At 39.1% G+C, this 20,530-nt stretch overlaps 2 protein-coding genes across 4 annotated transcripts in view; both read left to right on the forward strand.

The window, feature by feature from the left end:
• slco3a1a (solute carrier organic anion transporter family member 3A1a) overlaps positions 1-18,954 on the forward strand; it is a 54,708-nt gene extending 35,754 nt beyond the window's left edge. The window contains exons 10-11 of one of the 2 annotated variants that reach the window (XR_004332974.1): positions 486-1,206; positions 18,943-18,954. Coding sequence is in view for 1 of the 2 variants with exons in the window: in XM_032522834.1 (XP_032378725.1) it covers positions 486-838 (353 nt within the window). In the remaining variant the exon portion in view is untranslated. Of the gene's footprint in view, positions 1-485; positions 2,263-18,942 lie in introns of those variants that run through there. The other variant, XM_032522834.1, reaches the window with a different exon arrangement.
• st8sia2 (ST8 alpha-N-acetyl-neuraminide alpha-2,8-sialyltransferase 2) lies at positions 6,868-20,522 on the forward strand. Of its 2 annotated transcripts, none has more exons than XM_032522836.1 (6): positions 6,868-6,923; positions 9,736-9,789; positions 10,632-10,772; positions 10,867-11,124; positions 14,528-14,821; positions 17,942-20,522. In XM_032522836.1, the coding sequence occupies exons 1-6, from the start codon at positions 6,883-6,885 to the stop codon at positions 18,249-18,251; spliced, it is 1,098 nt and encodes a 365-aa protein (XP_032378727.1). In that variant the 5' UTR covers positions 6,868-6,882; the 3' UTR covers positions 18,252-20,522. The 2 variants fall into 2 exon arrangements, with proteins under 2 accessions (XP_032378727.1, XP_032378726.1); XM_032522835.1 differs by lacking the exon at positions 6,868-6,923 and adding an exon at positions 7,966-8,433.
• The last annotated feature ends 8 nt before the right edge of the window (positions 20,523-20,530 follow it).

Raw genomic sequence — 20,530 nt, forward strand, 5'->3', positions numbered from 1 at the left:
AGAGTTGATGACACTGAAAAAAACAAATGCATATGCAGAAGGTGGGAGGAGTAATGGAATTAAGAATATCTAAATCGAGTTATCTAAAAGCATGCAGGTCTGCTTTTACAAGTCCTTAAAAAGATACTGTATGTAAAATATATTTCACAGTTCCGTTAAATATAACATGAATAATTACTGTATATTTAATGCCAAATCCAATTAACTTCAACTTCTAAAATGAGTGGTAGTGTTGGGACAGACCCTCTTTAATCTGTTGCTCTATCTGTTGCTCCTCTGTTATCTGAAAGAAAGCGAATAAACAAATTTCCCAAAATCTCAAAAGATCTTCTATTTCTTTTAGAATGGAAAAAATCTGGAAAAGAGAAAAATGTCCGATTTATGATTTGATATTGACCCAAAATGCATATAAAGTAACGTTTGTTATCTTTAAAGTTATTGTGGAAACAGAGTGTGTGGGCTCAGTCAGTGTTTTTGTTTTACAGGATTCATCCCCCCTCCCCTGATCTTTGGTGCTGGGATCGACTCCACTTGCCTTTTCTGGAGTTCAGACTGCGGCGACCGGGGTGCTTGCCTGCTGTACGACAACATAGCTTACAGGCATCTGTACGTGGGCCTCGCCATCATCCTCAAGGGCATCGCTTTCCTTCTCTACACCACCACGTGGTATTGCTTACGCAGGAACTACAAGAAGTACATCAAAAGTCACGAGGGCTACATGACGGCGACTGAGTTTTACCCTTCCCTCACTGACGGGCCCAAACCAGTCGACAGGACAAAGTTTATATATAACCTAGAGGACCATGAGGTTTGTGAAAATATGGAGTCCGTTTTATAGTTTGTTATGCAAGCAAAGGGCAATATGGACATGCATATTCTCTTAAAGGAATAGTTTATTCTTCTTTTCTTGAAAGGAGAAAACAAAATATTTTCAATAAAGGCAATCTATGTAACGGCCCGTTCAGGTCACAGGACACGTTGCTCTCTACTGCGCTACACATCCTAGCTAAAGGGTCCATTTTAGTTTACGTATCAGCGAGGCGTTGTCCAGTGTTGCCGGTGAATTCCTGCGTTGAATCGGTGGTAGAAGACGACTTCAGTACTGTCTAGCTCAGTCCTAGTTGATAAGTGAGTGGTCATGATGCTTTCATAACTAGTTGCCATATTGTTTTGGGTCTGTCATGATTCAGTCAGTCAGTGCACTGTGTGTTCTGTCTGTCACTCTAAAAATTAGATTTTTAAGATAAAAAGATAATAATTGGGATGGTTCTTCATTTTCAGTTATTCATATTTAAAGTTGCCAAGTGTTTACAAACTAATAGTTCATCTGTTAATAAGTTTTATTTTAATATAGGATGGTTTCTTACAAAATGAGAACAGGAACACAAAGGCTGGGTTATTAGAGTGGTCTATTAAATGTTTTAACTGCCAGTAAAGTCTAATAACTTAAAACAAGGTAGTGTTCTCATGTCATCTTGCACTGTTCAGTTTGTCGTTCTCTTGCTGTATCACAGGCACTGTTTTTGATACTGTTTAGACTAGACTGTGAAGTCTTGTCTTTTAGGTGCAATTCATATCTGATACATCCATGTTCATAACTAGTTTTTTGTCAGAATGCAGGTTTGTTTTTCTTTATAGCCGTTTGTTAATGTTTGTTTGTACATCTGCAGAGTGTATTCAACCTAACATGTCTTAATAAGGGATTATTCAAATAAGAATGTTAATTTTATTTTTACACCTAGTGTAAGAGCAAATGTGTTTTGGACATTCAAGTAAAATACACGAAGAGTAATATATTAGTTTCATTAGGTCCAGACTCTTTTATTAGATTGTATTTGAAAGGACAGTATAAATTATATATAATCTAATTATCTGAGGTGTGTGTGTGTGGGTGTGTGTGTGTGTGTGTGTCTGATGTCACAGAAGATTTGGGACAACTCATTGGGATGAAAGTATTATGTTGCATTATTGTGGCAAATAAACAAACTGGGCCTGTTATATCTGGGATTAAGGTTACAAAATTGCTACAGGAGTTTGTGTGTGCAAGGTCAAACAAAGTGAACAACACGAAGACCACACTGAATTTATTCCTGGACGTGTATTTGAAGAACTCTTTTAACGAAACTCTGCAAATACTGTACAACCTGTTACTCTGCTGATCTCTCTGCATTTACAGTTTTGACATTGTCCCTTTTCTTACACTTTTTGTATGGCAACATATTGTTTATTTTAATCTGGAAATAAATTATTTTTCAGAAAATACATTCTAATGTGAGTGTTTTTGTATTCTTGTTAATAGACCTTTTCATTTCAGAGTGCTGTTTTGTCCAGCGTTTGGTATTATTCTGTCATGAACAACCTATACACAAAAAACTTCCTAACAATAAAAGACTAATTTAATCCAATAAGAGACATTTCAGGAAGAAAACATAAAATGAATATTAAATTAAAAGCACTACATGTTCTCCATTGTACTTGGATGTTTTATTGTCTTTAATAAAGCTGCAAAACTTATACTTACTAGTGTATTATACTTACTGATGAGGTTCAGACCGCTAGTTTATTTGTGTTGCGCCATTTTCAACAGCGAAGCAATTCAAATGCTTTACATAAGACATAAAAGAAACACAAGGTAATAGAAAATAAGAAAATAAGAGTAACCTAAATTTAAAACAGAAGGGATAAAAACCGACAGGGCTGTAAAAAATAAAAATGAATCCCCCAATGATTTATTGACTTAAAAAATTTTTTGGGTTCTTTGCAGTCCAGTATAGGTAAAAAAAAACAAAAGCGTTCTCCATTTTTAAATTTTTGAATCGGGGGGAAAAAGCGACCTTCCCAGCGACCTGAAGCACTAAAAGCAGAAAAATTTAGAAATGTATTTCCCCATAAACCATAGGTTTTAAAAACCCAGCAGTTTTTTTTTTTTAACTCATGTGTTTTACCCCCCCGGGTTTGGGGGTTTGTCAGCATCCTAATTTTTCCAATCCTGCTGAGACATAAGTTCTTAACTTTTGTCATTCTAAGGGATAGAAGGGATTTTGTGTTTGCCCAAATCTGGAAATATCCTAATTCCTATTTTTTGAATAATTTCCAGTTAGAAAAATATATATATATATATTATTCTGTAAATATACAAAGCACCAAGAAAATTTTGAAAATTTTTTAAAAATTAGCCCCTTTTAAAATAAAAAGCCAAAAACGCATTTTTTATTTTCAGCCACATTCCTGATGAAAACATTGTGTTTGTATCAAAAAATACCCTTTTTGGGGGAGCATTTTCAGTGATTACGAATTTCAGCTTTGATTTAAACTTTGGGCCCGGTTGTGAAGGTGAAATAAGAGGTGACATTTATTTTTTCCCAAAAACCCACAAATTTCCCAAAAATATTTCAAAGGACGCTCCCACGTTTCAACAAAGAACTCCCAAAACCGCACACAGCCAATTAGTCTGCCCACGCAGAGGGCGGAGGGTTTTTGGTTTGGGGTGTGTGGGTGTTGTGGTGGGGTGGTGGGTCTGTAAGTTAATAAAAGCCAATGACATGTATGACAAAGCTTCGTAAAGCAGGTCTCTCGGTACAAACTTGTTCTGGTACCGTCAATCGGGGGACTCACAAAATGAAAAAAAACACCCCGGGAAAAAGGGCCTTGTTTAAAGTCAAAACAACACCCACAACAATACACACACACAATCACCCAAAAAAACAGCCAAAACCCTAAATAACGTGTGCAGGCGGAGTTTTTTTTCTTTTTTTCAAAAGGCCAATTGCCTAAGGTGCTCAGTAAGACGAACTGTTGCACAACAACTCCGGCGGAAAATGAAAACAATAAATCCTCTGTGGAGAGCTTTGACTTATGTCTTTCTCATACTGTTGAGGGATATGCTGTATATGATTACTGAATAATAATCATAGTGGAGAGAGTGACTGAGTTCAGCCTTCTGACATTTAGATTTTCATGCCTGGATGCTGATTTTTTCAACAAGATCACAAACTGTAGAATATGATTGCAAATTTTTCAAAATATGTTACCTATAGAGTAGGAAACAGCATTAGATATTACCAGCTTGAATATGATTATGAGTCTTGTCATTATGCACACTCTCAAGGCTCCAGCTGCACTTTTCACTTGATGTAAATTAGTCCATTATCCATGTCTATGAAATGCACTTGTGTAGATAATATATGCATGAAATTTGAACACTTTACATTTGCTTTGACTAATTAACGCTTAATTTGCAACTAAACCCAAACCAACCAATGTGCCAATGGTGTGGTCAGGTATCACGTATGTTTTAGTCGTAAAAGCTAAAGATGTCAGTTCATTTTGGCCAACTATAAAGTCTGATAAACAAGAATGGCTATCTTTCCAGCTCCCAGCTCAGTCTGTACTCTGTACAACAGACAGCTGGCCACCTCCATCTTACCACCCCTTGCACCAGGAGTTCCACCTTCTACCCTCTGGACGGACGTATCGGGGCCCTATGCCCACGAGCTCCAGACCTCAAGGCTCATTCATTCCAAAGGCAACGGCCGCCATTATCCATAAACTATAGTCCACTTTATTGCACTTAGTACATTCTACTACTTGTGCTTTTTTACTCATTGCACTTTGCAAACTTGATGTTTGCTACTACTTGATGTTTATAGTGTCTTTGTTGTTGCCGTATGTACAGTATGTTTCTTATTACTTGTTGTTGGTGGTGGGGGGGGGGGTTATCACCCCTTGTTTTGTCTTTTTGTTTGTTTTGTATGCTGCACCATGGACAATAAAGATGTATTGAGTTAAATTTGTGGATTATCATTGGATGACGATGAGCAGGACCAAGTGAAAGTCCTGAAGGATGATGATGATGATGATGATGATGATGAACAAACGTATAAACTGGTGGTCACGGTAATACAAAGACATAAGGTCTGATGCATTTCTTTTTCCAAGGTCAGCAGTCTTGCCATTTTGTACGACAAAAAGCCCTGTGCGTTGCAAAAAAATACTAAGTAATGTAAGCTTCAAACCCATTTCTTTTGAATGATAGCGGTGTCCAATATCCATCACTTAGTGGGGATATCTCAGCTGAATATGAAAAGAAAGAAAGTCATCTCAGTCTTTCTCCAAGTGACCTACTCCAAAAACCTGCGCCAGTAGTTTGAAGAAGTATTTAGATCCTTAATTCAAGTATAAATATCAATAATAACAATGATATAAAAAAATTAAAAATAAATACTCTATAACAATTCAAATTCCGGCACCCAAGTAAAAATATCATCAGCAAAATGACCGTATTGTTATTGTTAGCTGGTCAAGGTGGAGCTAGTTTTAACTAATTTATATTTGGGCCAGTGGTTCCCAATCTAGGGGTCAGACCCCCTCCAAGGACTCACAAAATAAATCTGAGGGGTAGCGAGATGAATCATTGAACTGGAAAGAAGAAGAAACAAAAGTTCTGCAACACAATATATCCATTCAATTCCCTCTCATTGTTGCTCTTTTGTGGAATATTGGATCAATTGACCTCTTTGGGTCTTAAAGAGTTCTAAAACCATGAAACCATGTGATAGGTTTAGAGGGGAAATCAGTCTTCGATGCGACTGCTAACAACTGGAGACAACTGCTTTTGTTGTAGGGTTTGGGACTTTGGGACTGGTTTAATCTTGAACAATGCATACGTTTATCATATCTGTTTTTTTATGTGAAATCTTTATGTGAAAAACTAACTCATTTCTACAGCTGTTTAAATATAGTGGCATAAAAAGAAGGCCACAATATTTCTCTCCAAAATGTAGGCTAGTGTTAGAAGTAGGTCTATCAAAGATTTTTCTTTTAAAATGTAAAAACTCAAGCAAAGTACAAGTACCTTTAAATTGTACCTATGCCCAAACCTTAACGTGCTTTGTTACCCTCCACTACTGGTGACATCTTTAAAAAGATGTCCGTATCAAATGCAGTATGATCAATTTGGGGCTCGCTGTGTTTGGTGGCCACACGAGTTTCATTGAAGCTCTGACCTCTATTTTGAAATGTAGGCTATCAGAGCACACATCCCACATTAGATAACACTGCTCTCTGTGTTCGGATACGACTCTGCTTGGTGCAAACCTGCCTCACGCACCTGTCTGACTGTCTGTAGGCTACTGCGGTCTCACTCCTCCTCTTATTGTGAGCCAACAACACCTGGAGGAGAGTGGAAGCAACCCGGTGTTTTGGTTTAACTGGTTTTTAAGTTAACTGGTGATAGAGGCAGATGTGGTGTAGGTGTGCCATGAGAAACTCCGCAGAAATGATTACGTAGGTAGCTGCAGTGATGCCTGTTTGAAATACTGCAAACGTCAATAAATCGTCAAAATGTTCATGCTGTCATTATTTGTGTCATAATTGTGTTTTAAGTGTTGGTAATGACGTTTATTTAAACCTTCTGAAGTGTTTGCTGACTCTGCAGATGGAACACAAATAAAGACCGCTGAAATAAGCAGAACAGCGCTCAGTGCGCCCGATTAACTTGTGTCACACAAGTACTAGCATCGTCATAGGCTCATATCGATTCATTTACACTTACAAATACCTAATATTTAACATGGGCAACAAAACAGCTGTGTTGTAGAAATAAAACCAAAGTTTCCACACGTCAACATGGTGCACAAATTCAAACTCAATATGCAATGTAAGATCTAGGTCGTGTTAAAGGAAATACATTGACTAAATGCTAAACGTCCTTACCATTACTTTAAACACAATTATGACACAAATAATGACAGCATGAACCATTTTGTCGATTTATTGACGTTGCAGTATTTCAAACAGGCATCACTGCAGCTACCTACGTTGTGGTCTTCGTTCTTGCAACGGCATCACAAGTTAATTTAATAACAGTAGGCCTACTACAACATGGATTACGGTTTGATATCTGTTACATTTCAATACAGCCTGTAAGTAAAACATAAGCTACATATGAGGTTTACACCCAGCTGAATGCAGATGTGGCAACATGTGCATCCGCTCAGATTACGTTGTGATACATAGGCATTTATAGGCTAGATGTAATTATATTTATGTAGGCTACGATGGGTTATGTTAAGTTGCACCTTACAATCACGTTCCTTAATGTGCAGAATGCCTACTCATTCATCCAATACAAATGATACCTCTCGCTTATTGAAACGCATATTGCATATAGCACAGTGGGTCGGAGAGAAACGTATTTTTTATTGCTCTGGGTGTCTGGCACATATTTAGAATTGACTTGAAGTGCCGGAGTTCGAGCAAGTGTTGGTGTAGAAAGTCAATCTTATGAATGTCTAATAGTTGCAACATTATAGTTAGGAAACAATGCAATTTCAGATATGTACAATCCAATTGTTTAAAAGTTATTTTAAGTTTAGGGTATCATAATTACAAAAAACATTCCAGATAGTGTAATTTAAAATATCCAAAACTTCACTATGCCTTAAATATTACATACATCGCTATGAATGATATCTGAAGTTGAGTTGAGTCAGTAGGCCTATATGAAAAATCCATTTCGAAACATAGAAGTGATAGGTCAAATAAATAACAGATAACATGAAACGTCCCCGCTAACATACATCGACACATTATCATTCAACAGTATGCCTATATAATACACCAGTTTGCTTACATTTCAGAAACAGTGCTTTAACGGTGAAGTGTTATAGTCACAAGTCGATCGGGGTGTACCGTGACGTGCAGTAAGAGACACAGTCGCCAGACAACGGATGATAGTTCGTAACGACAACGGCAAGTGTTTGCATAAATGTCTGTCGGGGCAGGAATTAATGCTCAGCAACTCGTTTTTATCGTAAAGTTCACAAGACACTGACAAATAAATGTGAAATAGAAGGAAAGCGATATAATGTTATTTCCCGGTTATCGGGAATGGGTCCTGAGAGACCACGCCTACACCACATCTGCCTCTATCACCCGTTAACTCAAAACCAGTTAAAAACCCAAACCGGCCGAGGTGAAGATGGAGTTGTTGGCCGCTGCGCCTTTAAGACTGCATGTGGTCCACAGCTCGCTGCTCCCATGGCAGGCTCTGTAGGTGCACCACGCTTTTCAAAGTTTTTACTGGGGAATAGCTCCGGGGCAGGGGACACGGCAGCAGCGTCGCCCCCCCGGAAACACACACAAGGAACCATCAACCGAAGAGGGGGGGGGGGGAAGGACCGCAGCTCGCCTGGGAGTGTCGATAAGAACAATGGAAAGAGGTGGATAAACGGCTTTTCGATTCTAAATGGGAAACGCAAGAAGGTTAAGTAACAGTGTTTTGCTGAAAGGAGGGACTCCCGGTTGCAGCCCCCCCCCCCCCTCTCTCACCCATGCCGCTTGTGTTCCGCACGCTGCTGTTCGGCTTTGTAAACCTGGCCCGTTGGGGTTTTTCCAAAATTGGAGATTTGCAAAGTGGAGGAAAGAAACTGCCGAAAGTCCCACCTTTAATTTAAACGTGGGGTGGGGGGTTTTGTGTGTTTTGTGTGTTTTGTGTGTTTGGGGTGGGTGTTTTGGTTTTTGTGTGTGTTTGTGTGTGTGTTGTTGTGTGTGTGTGGGTGTGTGTGTGTGTGTGGTGTGTGTGTGGGGTGTTTGTGTGGTGGTGTGTGTGGGTGTTTTCCTAAACGATTTTCTGAATTGAAGTTTGGAGTTAAATTTAAAAAGCCTATGTGGGGATTTTTTTCTACATTTGTAACACAGGGGAGTGCAGCTGTTCACAGCACCCGCCAAAGGGGCCCCAAAGATTTTTTGCCCCTTGAGCCCCCCCGCATGCGGATAGGTACGTTACACTATAAAGGGGGGTGGGTGTGTGGGGGGTGCAAACAATTGGAAACAATAGGTTTTCCCCTCTTTTTCTTTTTAAACTTTAAAATTTCTGAGAGTGCCCCAAAATTGCACAGCCCCCCATGCAGTTGACCCCGAAAAAAACCCTTAATTTTCCCCAAAAATCGCTGTGCTTTTAAAACCCAAACCAATCTAAACATGCCCCATCTTTCCCTTTTCCCTCCTCTTTAGCATCACATCAAATAAAGATCCCGGGTTATCTAAAAGGGCAAAAATGACTTTTCCCTTTTTAATTTTCTCTGTAAAGGGTTTTGATATTCCCCCACTTTTCCCTTCAGAAAGAATTTTTTTTTAAAATGAAATTATCCGGCTAGGCTCTGTTGTACTGAGGTCATTTTGGGTTTTTTGATTCCCCGTGGAAAAAAAAAAAAACCCCTCCCACTTGTCCTAAAATGCAGTTTTAACCATTCTAACAATATATCAAAAGCCCCCAAAGGATTGAAAAATGAGTGAACGGGCCCCCCTTCTGTCAGGGGAAAGCCTCCTCTTTTTTTAGCTTCACACCCCTTTTCAAGACCAACTTAAATCACTCTGCCCCAAGGTCGGATCCAAATTTGGGGCCATTTTAAGGGCACATCAATGTTTCCGGGAAAGGGCATCTTGGCGGCTTTTTAAACACCCCTGTAAAAAGATTGCTCAGAAACAAAAACCCCTTTTTTTTACGGGGGCTCCATTAAGGCCACATTTCTCCTCTTTACACAGCAATGGGCCCCCAGTGGATAGTTTTAAAAAAATCCTTGTGCTTAAAAAAACAAAAATACCGTCCCGTATTAAATCCAGTGGGGGCATTTTTGTTCAGGTTTGGGTCCCGGAAAGCCCCATGTACAACCCGGCTTCATCCCTGCTTTTTATTCAAACATCAAAATTTTTTTTTTTTCCTTTTTTCTCTAGAAATACTGGACATCCAGAAGATGAACTTGCACCCTCCCCCTTTAAACCGCAGAGGCTAAAAAAATCTAATTATGTCCAGGCACACACACACACACACACACACACACACACACACACACACACATACATGGTACACATTGTATAGTTGGCATTGATCATATAATTCCTTTGCAGCCTTGACATAGTGAGCATCTCATTACTTTTTACAGTGAGAAGGCAGTTGCTATAATTACCCATCAATGTGGTTTTATCCATGTGACAGTGAAAACAGCTGCCATAACAATAAAGCTAAATTAAAAATGCTGTCTTTTAAATAACATCAGTGTTATTGCATTTAAATTATGTTTAAGCCTCACTGAAGCCAAGTCAAGGGAAGTCTATTTTTTTCTACACAGTGGTGAAGGAAATATTCAGATCTTTTGATTGATTTGTGATCTATGTAAAAATACTCCATTACAAGCAAAAGTCCTGTATAATAAGGTACAAAAGTATTGTTGGTAAATGTATTTAAAGTATCAAAAGTACTTATTATGCAGTAAAATAGGTATAGCGCAATAAGAAGTACCATTCATTTAGTGGAGTAAAAGTATAAATTAGCATAAAAGAGTTAAGCTTTAATTACAGTACTTAAGGGGGAAAAAAATTGTATTTGAATAAGTGTATTTAGTAATATTCCACCACTATTTTTATAACTCCAAATCACAAATTTGGGCTTTACAATTGGTACAACATATGACACCCTATGTTCTTACACCCTCGATTCGGATAGGAAAAATAAAAAATAACCCTTAATTTTGGCGGGAGGAAGAGGGAGAAATTACATACGTAGACCAAATAACAAGGTTTTGTTTTTTAACAATAGTGTGTCATCACCATGTCTTTTCATTCTCATTTAGAAAGGCTGCAGCCCACGTGGATCCGACTGGTTTGACGAGATTAAGCAAAGATGTAAATCATCTCGGCCCGAGCTACAATACCACTGCCAAGCTCTCATCAACCAACTGGACCTTCAACAAGACCCTCTCCAGCCTCATCAGGCAGACTCTTCGCTCTCAACAATTATCTCAATACATTTTCACATTCAACAAAGCAGAGTCTTTTATAACTAGTGTGTATTTTCTCTTTTCACAGGAAGAATATTCTAAGATTTCTTGATCCGGAGAGAGACATATCTATCCTGAAGGGCACACTGAAGCCAGGAGATATCATCCACTATGTGTTTGATCGCCACAGCACCATAAACATCTCAGAAAATCTCTACCGTCTTTTGCCAACTGTATCGCCCATGAAGAACCAACATCACAGGCGCTGCGCCATTGTGGGAAACTCCGGGATCCTGCTGAACAGCAGCTGTGGACCCGACATCGACTCTCATGACTTTGTTATCAGGTATTTTGTTTTTTTTTAACAGAAATGACATAAATGATTACAGGGTTGGAAGTCTTCCACTTGAAATAAATGATAGAACATTCTGGTCAAATTTGGCTGTAGCTGAAATGGATTACCACATAAGTTTTCAGTTGTAGGCTTATCTCACTTTACTAAGAGTATCATTCACATTGGAATGATAATGACATTCTTTAGTTCTCAGTTTAATTCATGTTTAGAGTCGGTGTTCATGCAGCTGGAAATATATTAATTGGGCTTTTGAAAAAGCTGTCACAATTTTTAATGATTTTAAAGTTGAAAACGAGCTGCTGGAATGAGAGCAATTAAATGCATGATTATACATTAAACTGACATTTTGAAAAGCCTTTGCATCCAGCAGAAACAGAAGAAGCCTTTGCATCCAGCAGAAACAGAAGAAGCCTTTGCATCCAGCTTTTTTAGAGAATCACCAGCGCTCTCAGGGGTCCTGCTCTCATGTACCAGAGAGTTGTGTTTGTGAAGCCGGCTCTGTCTTGTTTCTAAAGAGTCGCTGAGTGGGTTATTTATCACTATTCATACTTGTCATTGGAGGAAAATAAACCCGAGACACTTTGAAACGTACTCTATGGAAATCGGGATAATTGAGGCCGTCTAATTTTGGCATATGACACACGACATAGCTAATGTGGTGATGTAACTGATATGTGAGTAATAATGATGAGGAGTTAGTTGTCTGTGTGACTAGAGAGGAACAGTAACTTGAGCAAGGATGACTTATATATGCAGAGGGGGGGGGCAGATGATGACCCCGGGAATGGAACATGCAAGATCTGTGGAAAACATCCTGCCATAAATCATGGACTTTAATGTTATATATACTATAAATGGAGCAGGAGTAGATGTCTGTTGTAGCACCTCTTTCAGCTAAATGATCAATAGCTGAATAGGCCTCAACATGACTGTCCCTTTTTTATTCAGAAAGGTATTCTGTTGTCAGCGCATCTTGTGTTTGCTAAGTGCTGCGATGTTATGCTGATGAGAAGAGGTCGTGGTTTCTAGACCACAGCAGCATGGTAATAACGTCAGGGCACGGCGGTAATGGTTGTCTGAAGGCAGACAAGAGGGAATGGGACCTTTTTAAAAGCTATAAAATTCTCTCTGGTATTCACATTTCAGCTAAATATAGTTCTATATGCTCTGTGCTGGGTTGTAATTGAATATTTTTGGGTACTCAAGCAATTAAAAAATTGCCCTTTCAAAAATAAACTAGTCAGCTGGTGATGCATATTTGCCGTATACTGTAATCTTTGAACCAATTATTTCCTTAAGCAGGTATAGTACATCAGTTGTATTTTTTTTTTTTTTTAAGAGGCTTTCCGCCTTCAATCTTTGAGAGGGAGAGAGAGGGGGAAGACATGCAGGTTGGATTCAAACCCTGGACCTATGCGTCCAGGCATAAACCTCTCAGTACATGTGCGCCTGCTCTACCACTGAACCAACCTGGCCACTCAGCTGTATTATTGACAGCAACTATGAAGCTGTAAAAGAACCAAGTCCCTGTCCAGTGAAAACCATGCATTTTCAGATTACTGAATAATCAAGTGTTCTTTTACTTCCTTGTGCACTAAACAAAACCAAAAAACACTGGATTATCTGAAAAATGAAATGTGACTAAGCTGAAATGTTGATGTTCTGGAGATGCCTAGTTTTCACTGGACAGTCAGCAGCCACAACAACAGTATGTTGAGTTATTAAAACCAAGTACTCCTGGTGTGTTTTCCTGCCACACTGCAGGGACTAGAGATGCCTCACCGTGAAGATAATTACCAGCTTTGTGTTTTCTGGTATTTACTTGGAGACCAAGGTTAACATCAATGAACAAAATGCCATCCTGCCTTAATGCTGAATTTCACTTCTATTTTCTGCTTTATTTCACTCCTGGTAGAAATGTCAGCTATGCAAATGAGTATTAAATTGAAGGGGAAAATAAATTTGTCCTTAGTAAGGTGTGAGCTACTGGGAGATTTTAAGATTTTTGAAAACGTCTATGTGTGTACGTTAATTAACATTGCTGTGTGGCAGCTTGTCAGTGATAGGTGGAATATTTAAGCATATAGGTTTTCATCTGTATTTCATCTATTCTAAGGATCTTCCACAGAAAGCTTAGTTTGAGGTAACCTAATCCCACAGTTGAGAATAGATGTGCAATGTGTCCATCTTTTAGAAGGGTGTTACAAATAAGGAGTGGTTTGAAGGCAACACTGTATCACAGTAATACATGAGCTGACATGTGTAAGGACAAGAAGAAAAGTATAAAAGAGGTGTTGTGTTGTGTGTGTGTGTGTGTGTGTGTGGGTGTGGTTGTGTGTGGGGTGGTGTGTGTGTGTGTGTGTTGTGTGTGTGTGGTGTGTGTGTGTGTGTGTGTGTGTGTGTGGGTGTGTGTGTGTGTGTGTGTGGTGTGTGTGTGTGTGTGTGGTGTGTGTGTGTGGTGTGTGTGTGTGTTGGTGTGTGTGTGTGTTCGTTCCTTGTTCAATAATTGAATAAAGCTGCATTTAATCTAACTTTATTGGACTCGTCATTGGGCAGTCTCCTCCATCATTTCTAGTCAAGATTCCCAGATATCAGTCACCATAATCAGTTTATGAAATGAAAGACCTATCACAAAAACGCTACTGCATATTATTATTCAAGCTCATTTTAAGGGCAATGTGCATGTTGTCTTTCATTTAAGCTCACCTGTCAATCTGGTTAATGAATGAAGACCACAGCACGTGAACAGCATATGATTCTCATAATCGTTATGTTTATCAAACCATTCAGTGACCCCTCACCTCCTGCATTTATTACCTCTGCATAAATGTTGCTCTCCACTCTTTTATTCGGGTTTTCAATTTGTCACCCATCTCTCTGTTCATGTCATAGATTTAAGAAAACAAATGAGGGAACTGGCTCTACTCGCTGTCTCTATATTAAGTTTCTGAAATCCTTGAGGCCAGCCAGGAGCAAAAGTCTGTTAAATCTTTTGAAATTGAGTTTGGGTTTTCTTTTACATTAAATGATTAACATCCCACTACTTACAGACACATTTCAGGCTCTGTCTTGGCTTGTGTGTGTGCGTGCGTGCGTGCATGTGTGTTAAATCAAAGAAAAAGAAAATGTGGATGTCCTAGCTTTATCAGTCACTGAATCTGAACTGCAAGGGGAACTTGTGTTAACTATATGATAGACCTGTCTCCTCCTACTAAGTTTCTTATACCTGTAAAGCTTATGCGAAGCTGCTTTGAAGCTTGTTCGTTGCTCAACACTTCATTGAGAAACTTTCTTTAGGTTTATGTTTGGATCACAAGACAGAGATACAAGATAATAAAGGAATTAACTTACATTGACACTGACAATGAGTGACGTGGCTTTGCTTGTTTTGCAGGTGTAACCTGGCACCAGTGGAGGAGTACTTTCAGGACGTAGGGTGGCGGACCAACTTGGTGACCATGAATCCTTCAGTGGTGCAGCGGGCCTTCCAGGACCTGGTCAGCGAAGAGTGGAGGGATCGCTTCTTGCAGCGGCTTCAAAGCCTCACCGGCAGTGTTCTGTGGATCCCAGCCTTCATGGCCAAGGGGGGAGAGGAGCGCGTGGAGTGGGCCCTTCGTCTCATCCTGTTGCACACTGTGGACGTGCGCACCGCCTTCCCCTCGCTGCGCCTCCTCCATGCTGTCAGAGGGTAAGATGTAGCTCAGGCTGGCAGCCGCTGATCCTGGTGTGCTGCGTCTATTAAGAACACCTGTGCGCAGCATAGGAAACGCTAATCTGCAGCCCAGGTGGCTATTTTTAAACTGAGCATTAAAGCTGCTCTCCAGGGGCAGATAGTGTTGCTCTTTCTTCAATCAGTGTGCACCTGGATTCGCTCCCCCATTCACCGGGTGTAAAATCTGTCTTTGTATATTTGGGTCTGAAATGAATGACATAGTTCAAGTAGACATACAGGTAACTGTTTTTTATGATTTATTTGTGTGCTAGGATCAGGCGTTTATGTCTCTCTTAAACGAATAGTTGAACATTTTGAAAAATGGACTTGTTTGCCTTCTTGAGTGTTCGATGAAATGGTTGCTAGAATTATCATTATAATTGTGAGTTAACATAATAATTGTGAGTTAACATTATAATTGCCTCTTTCAGTTTTACAAACAAATTCAAGTTTTGAATGAATCCCAGGATACATCTTTTGGTTATATCACTATTATGTGACCCAGATAATGTAGAAACACAGGAACACGACCTATGAAGTAAACCAAACCTCCTAATTATCATAAAACATTGTATTTCTTTCTTTAATGAACATAAAACTGACAATTAACATCAACAGTCATACCACTTAGGACCTTAGCTACTGTTAGCAATGAATTGGGGTTAAACAAAGAAACTGAATATGTAAAAATAAAAAGAATTAGCAATTAGACAATTATTTAATAATTGTTACAGGTCTAAAGGTCGCTACTACTCATATATTTGCGTGTTAAGTAAAAAGCAGGAGGTGTTTAGCTTAAAGATTGGAAACAAGGAAAAAGCTGGCCTGGCTCAGCTCAAAGTTCAGAAATATGCCTACCCCCTCTAAAGCTCACTAATTATCCCATTGTTTCTTTGTTTAATCTGCACACAAGCAGAAATGTAACAAGTACAAGAGTCTATAGCCACACTGGCGGCTAAATGCTAATGCCAGCATGCTAACATGCTCACAATGTCTTCGCTAACATCCTGATGTTTAGAAGGTATAATGTTTGACTAACAGACTGACTGATAGTCCCATCCCTAGAACAATTCCAGGGGACTCGCATGCTTTGACTATTTCTCGGTGATCGACAACGGCAACTTTCCAGAGTTTTGTCGTCACGGTGAGGTTACCAGGCAACCACATAGAAAGGCTGATCGGATAGATAAAATGTTGTTCATGGTATCGATCCTCTCATTTAACTCTCTGCAAGAAGGCAAATAAGCACATTTCCCAAAATGTCAAGCTATTCCTTTAATTGAAGCTGACATCTTCACTGTGACCAGGTGTTCATTCTCAGCTTTTTGTGCATTGATTTTGAGACCGAGTTACTGACTCTACTTCTGAAAATGCTTTATGAAGAGATAAATTTGCAGTATGCATAAATGTTGTGCAAAATATATTTGTTAGCTCCAAATTCTGTTATATACAGTAATGAAATCCTTCTGTGAATCTTTTGCTGCTGTCCTTGCGTGCTCTCTCACCACAACCAGATTGTGCTCGGGACCTTTTCTTCCTTTGTTAAAAAGCCTAACAACCACCGCTGGTCAGGGACCAAATGATGCCATTTTGTATGCCCCAACTAACACTCTGTGTTGCGAAGGGGTATAACTGGGCCATTCATTTATAATTCTTCATTTATGAGTCTATCTGATCAGTGTTGTACAAGAGAAAATAATTTGTCTGAAATGTTCTTGAAGATGAAATTCATGCCTTTTTTCCTTTTTAAAGTGCTGTCTGTTAAATACTCCCGACCTGACCTTCTCTCGGTGCAAATTAACTTTATGTCCCCATCATGTACAGGAGGGAACAGAGGAGCTGCTCATTTTCACTCCAACCAAATGTCACAGCAGACCATTTCACTGATTAGTAGACATCTCCTCTGCTTGTTAAAATGCTGATCACCTGCTGTCGTGTTTGGTTGGACTGTAACCTGCCCTGTGGAGTTTGCCCTTCATGGCACAGGAACTGCTTTAAATGGTTCAACCTCTGCATCTCAACACGGCCTCCCACACCGACCACTGAGTGCACACGCCAGAGGAGGCGGCAGTAGGCCAGAGGCTGGAGAAATGGGCCAGTGTGACTGGAAAGCGAAATAAAGTTAGGTCTAAGTGAACGTCTGACCATCCTCCTCTGAGGGCAGCATGTGGCATCTCACTATAATAGGAGTTCCTAGGTCACCTAAAGTAGAAGAGCGTAGTTTTGTTCAACATATCCACCTGAACAACTAATTAAACTAATATTTAGTCTTCAAGAGTTATTATTCTGAAGAAACATGCAGTTAAAGCTTTGCCAGTAGGGTGAGGGGAAAACTATTTGTCTGGAAACTAAACAAATTGAAAGTGTTTGTTTCCTCTCCAGATGGCTGCACTTGAATCAAGATTTTTGAGCCACCAAATGTTTGGAATGATCGGGCTGCAAGAAACAATTCTTTTTATTTTCAATAAGTAAAAATACCTTTTCCTAGAGCCTGTCATCTTCTGATGTTGTTCCAGTCAACAGTGCAAAACCCAATATATTAATTTTAAAAGGATATGAAGAGAAAGGTGTAGCAAAGCTCTTCAGAAGCTGGATCCAGAGAGTGCTTGGTGTTCTTGCTTCATAAATGACTTAACTAAACAATAAATCTGTCATAATTGACAATCGACCAGCTGCTTCAGCATTAGTTCAAAAATAAGGACATTTCTTGCAGTTCATCCACTTAGCAAATGGAACACGAGATGAAAAGGTCATTTATTGATCATCAGCAGACAGTCCTTAAAGGGGCAGCTTGTTGGTCTACAGCAGAGAAACATCGGGCAAGCGCTTATTTTTTTTTTACATGTGTGACTTCTTAGGCTTCAGCTCCCCTCTGTGGGCTCTGGCCTACTGTATATCTGGATTAATCAAAACCCAGAGGGACGAAGGTCTTGTGAAGGACATAAGTGTTGCTCCCTAATGAAGGCTTACCTATGCGCTACCTAGAAAAGAGCTCTGGAGACATTGAATATATTCTTCCTTTTGCTGTATTTCCTAGGTGACAGTTAACGAATCATTGGATGCAGCTAATTGCATACTATATATTTTCGTCAACAGGTATTGGTTAACCAACAATGTCCACATCAAGCGTCCGACCACTGGGCTCCTCATGTACACGATGGCCACTCGCTTCTGTGAAGAGATCCATCTTTACGGCTTCTGGCCCTTCCCACTCGACCCACAGGGCAGATCAGTCAAATACCACTACTACGACACTCTAAAGTACGAGTACACGTCTAGCTCCAGTCCCCACACCATGCCTTTGGAGTTCAGGACCCTGAGCGCATTGCACAGACAGGGGGCGCTCCGACTCCACACTGGGACCTGTGATGCAGAGAGAACACAGAAGGAGCTCCAGAGAAAATGAGCTTAAAGGAGGATCTCGATGGAAACTACTTTCTTCACTGAGCAGACTCTGTACAAATGGTTTTCTTGTTTACACACTTTTATGAAACTTGAATTAACTTATTTTCAGTAATTGGAATGAACCTTTTGTATTTCAAGCTATTTAATGACTTGTTTCATTGGTTAATGAGATTTCTATGGCGACCTTTAAAATAATGAGACCCTTTTCTGCTGGTGTGACCAAACTGTTAATAGAGATCCTGTCTTGTTCATCTGTTGGCCCCTTTTTATTTATTTTATACAGTTTCTAGTATGGTTATAAGTTTAAAATTAAGGGTTAAGAACATATTTTTATGTTTTGTGTTAAAATTGGTCATGATACGCCATCATTTAATATCCCCAGTTTATGATATGACAGGGCTCCATTTAAGGCTCTATTGTAATTTGAAGAGCTGTTGAATTAATGACTCTTGTTGTGAGTCACTTTTTGGGCCACAAGATGGAAGCACTTAAAAATCAGGGAGAATGATGATATAAGAAGACTTGTTTGTCAACTCTTCAAACAAGTGTATTTTAATTTGATGTTCAACTTCTGATAACAAATTTTCCCCTGATGATGAACTTTTGAATGCTTTTGTAGCTTCTTATAAAGGGTGTTTACCAAAAGTCCAGTCAACCAGAGCTGCCATGTGATAAGGTTGGTTAACCAAAAGGAAAAATGGAAGCCTGTTGAATTGTATTCAGCGTCTTTGAGGACAAAGAGGGAGTGTACCAGCTGTGCACATAAGAATGTTTACACAGACTTAGCCGGCAGTAAACTCACTAACTTTTCTCAAAGAACACCAGCCCTGTTTCTGCACTGGAAATGTTAGTAGTGAGGGCAGACTGTAGTTGTGTTGTGGTAGTAAGAAAAGCTTAGCTTTCTTTACATGAATGTATTGGTGATATTCTTACAAGTCCTGTAAGAAAGGATGCCCATGTTGTGCTTTAAATAAATTACAGAAATGAATTCCAGTTAGCAGCAGTGTTAGTGTAATAACACCGAGAGGACGATTAGCTCGTAACTTGTTTGCCTTCATTTTAAATGATGTATGAAATATGCTTGTATAGTATGTTAGGGTTAGTATTTTAACTAATATAGGTTGATACAGATATGTGGGGAATCTTCATTGGATTTGAGAGTACTTTGTGCCTATAATCACTCAAATCTACCATTTAAAATTGAACCATTCACATACACAGTAATAACTGTTCAGGATTTATCTAAATCATTCTTGACAGGCTGGGAAAGATGTCTCAATAGTATCACCCACTTCCAAAACCCTTTATGCAGGTATGAATAAACACTGAAATAACTTCACATAGATAAATATACTTTACTGGATACTTGTTAAGTAATTGTGGTTAGAAAAGAATTCAGTTATGTTTATTTTTAGGCCAACAGATTTCAGGTTGGTCAAACCAATACATCAGTTTAATGCTAGGTTGGATTATATTGTTGAACTTTGAAACTTCCCCTCAGTGAGAGTCTTAAAGTTTAGTTGAGTTTTTTAGGATTTGTCTTTAAACAGGACTTTTTGCCGCTTTGGGTGTTTTCTGCAACAAAATGCCTTCCAAGAGCTCTGCAGCTAAACAAGTTGCCTCTCATGTGCTTCCAGCCATGTGATATGTGCATAACAGTGTTGTTTTTCCAAGATGCGCCTGTTGACTCGCATTTTGGATACTGAAGTTGTACTAGAGAGCGACCGGTATGATGCAATGAATGGTTTATTTGTCTGAGCTCGGCAAAAATAGAAACATTCTTCAACCAACACAATTAAGTTAATTAACCCCAAATTTGCCACCGTTGAAAAAACGTCATACTGACGTGTAGTTTCTGCTGAAAATCGGAGGGGGTTGTGCTGTATAGTTTTATCTGACCTCTTTTCATGTATACCGTATGTAAACATCTGTTTAATGTCCAAATTTCAGCAAACATGTCAGCTTTTGCATGTTTGATCTTGACTTGATACATACAACTTTGGTATTTACATTTTTGTTGTTAAAAATATTCAATATGACTCAAGGATACTTAAATTGTGCAGTTATGACAAAGTGAATGTACTTTTCTGTGGCAGAAAACAAAACAACAGAATGGAAAATAACAAGACTCCCCCTTAAAACGATGTAACACTTCAAAGAAAGTTTTTTTATTTCAGTACTGTTTCAAATAAATGGAAACAACTGTGGTTACACAAAACATCTCTGTCAAAAACCAAACAGGGACGTTTTTTTAATAAACTTCCAAAACAAACTTGTTTT

Source organism: Etheostoma spectabile, chromosome 8, assembly GCF_008692095.1.
Source record: "Etheostoma spectabile isolate EspeVRDwgs_2016 chromosome 8, UIUC_Espe_1.0, whole genome shotgun sequence".
Taxonomy (NCBI): Eukaryota; Metazoa; Chordata; class Actinopteri; order Perciformes; family Percidae; genus Etheostoma; species Etheostoma spectabile.

Excerpts from the sequence above, each read along its gene's own strand:
- st8sia2 (XM_032522835.1), top strand. The coding sequence starts at position 8,249 with ATGGGAAACGCAAGAAGGTTAAGTAACAGTGTTTTGCTGAAAGGAGGG. Across the intron at positions 10,773-10,866 it reads ACCCTCTCCAGCCTCATCAG|GAAGAATATTCTAAGATTTC; the intron begins GCAGACTCTTCG and ends CTCTTTTCACAG. Across the intron at positions 14,822-17,941 it reads CTCCTCCATGCTGTCAGAGG|GTATTGGTTAACCAACAATG; the intron begins GTAAGATGTAGC and ends TTTCGTCAACAG.